The following is a 1822-nucleotide window of genomic DNA, read 5'->3' as shown; positions in this document are numbered from 1 at the left end:
GATAAGAAGAATGTGGGTGTGAGGAAGTCTAGAAGGGCGAAGGCCCAACCAAGCAAATTAAATTTATGATTGAGAATATGTTGATGTGGAATGTCCGAGGGTTCGGGACATCTAAAAGACGACTGTGGAAGCTAGTTCGTAAGTATAATATTGCTATCCTTGTGGTGTTAGAGCCTTTTTTAGTAGCTGATAAAATTCAAAGGTGGGCGTTGAGACTTGGCTTTAATAAGTTTGGGTCAAATATTGATGATGGTGGTAAAATTTGGTTATGTTGGAGGGATGATTTATATATGGATCTGATACGTATCACTAATCAATCATTTTTTGGATTGTTCTCGACAAATGGGAGCCTTCTGTTGGATACATTTGTGTATACTAAGGAGGCGTTTGTATTCGCAGTTCATCTCAGTTCATCTCAACTCATTTCATTACTATTAATTATTATTCAGTAACTTTAACTCACAAATCTCACTACTATGCACAACTCATCTTACTACTATTCACAATTCATCTCAAGTCATCTTCGAATCCAAACGTCTCCTAAGTGTTCTATGGTGGAGCGCAAACAGCTTTGGGAACATCATTGTAGCTTCTCGTGTGCTGGAGTTCCATGGGCTGTTATTGGAGACTTTAATATTATACGCACTAATGAAGAACGTGCTGGCGGGCATCCTCAGCCAAGAAATGCAATGCTTGAGTTTAATTCTTGTATCAATTCATGTGGTTTGATTTATTGGAAGATTGAAGGGAGGCAATTATCATGGTGTAATGGACAACAAGGAATGTTGAGAAGTTGGGCAAAACTGGATCGTATTCTAGTTAACAATGATTTTGTGGTCAAGTTTGGGGATGTTTTGGTTCAGTTTCTTAGCAGAAGAACATCAGATCATGCTCCTCTATTGGTGCAATTTGTGGTGGAATATAATAGATATGGGCCAGCGCCATTTAGATTCCAGAACATGTGGGTCTCGCATAGGGATTTTATGAATGTTGCTGAGAGGTCTTGGCAGGAACAGATTGATAGGGGTGCATTAGTTATTTTGGAAGGAAAATGAAAGAGATTAAAAATACAATTGCGTTCATGGAATAAAGAAGTGTTTGGTCATGTGAAGGGGAAAATCCAAGATTTAGAGGAAATAGTGGAGGTGATGGATGCTGAGATGCAAAACCAGTGCACGATAGAGAGGAAATAAGAATTTCTAGAAATTAAAGCTGAATTGGACAGGTGGATACAAAGAGATGAATCTAGATTATCGCAGCAGGCGAAACAAAGATGGATGGAGGAGGGAGATAAGAATTCTAAATACTTTCAAGTTGGAGGTTCTATAGTGAAAAAGATGCGGTTACAAGATGGTACATCGCTTGATACGCCAGAGCTAATTCATGAAGAAGCTGTGAGATATTTTGAGAATTTCTTGTTGCAAGATGATCAGTTGGAGTTTCCAAACTTATCTAATTTGATTCCAACAGTTGTGGGTGTAAATGAGGATAGGTGGCTGTAGTCTGAGCCTACGGATCAGGAAATTCATGGGGCCTTGATTTCAATCCCTACGGATTCTAGCCCAGGTCCGGATGGGTTTGGTTCTCTTTTTTATTTATCTTGGTGGTAGTTGGTCCGAGTGAATGTTGTCAATGCAGTAAAGGAATTTTTTCAAGGTATGGAGTTGCCTAGATTTTACACCTCATCATTTATTGTTTTAATCCCTATGGTGAAGGATCCCACAAATTTTGATAAATTCCGTCCTATTAGTTTTTGCAATGTGATATACGAGGTCTTTGCTAAATTGATTGTGAATAGATTGTCGAAGGTTCTTGAAGGTTT

The 1822-nt window shown here is 38.6% G+C and overlaps 1 protein-coding gene across 1 annotated transcript; it reads left to right on the top strand.

Moving 5' to 3' along the window:
- The first annotated feature begins 551 nt into the window (after positions 1-551).
- Positions 552-1502, top strand: LOC118343799. The gene is made up of 2 exons (XM_035682585.1): positions 552-1000; positions 1226-1502. The coding sequence occupies exons 1-2, from the start codon at positions 552-554 to the stop codon at positions 1500-1502; spliced, it is 726 nt and encodes a 241-aa protein (XP_035538478.1).
- Positions 1503-1822: the final 320 nt, after the last annotated feature.

This window comes from Juglans regia, chromosome 11 (genome assembly GCF_001411555.2).
Source record: "Juglans regia cultivar Chandler chromosome 11, Walnut 2.0, whole genome shotgun sequence".
Classification (NCBI taxonomy): Eukaryota; Viridiplantae; Streptophyta; class Magnoliopsida; order Fagales; family Juglandaceae; genus Juglans; species Juglans regia.
Note: the sequence above shows the minus strand (reverse complement) of the source record. Positions and strands in the feature narration are given on the sequence as shown.

Bases quoted from the DNA above. Each gene is read 5' to 3' on its own strand.
- LOC118343799 (XM_035682585.1), top strand. From the start codon at position 552: ATGGTGGAGCGCAAACAGCTTTGGGAACATCATTGTAGCTTCTCGTGT. The intron at 1,001-1,225 runs GTCTTGGCAGGA...TGAATTGGACAG, and splicing joins TTTATGAATGTTGCTGAGAG to GTGGATACAAAGAGATGAAT.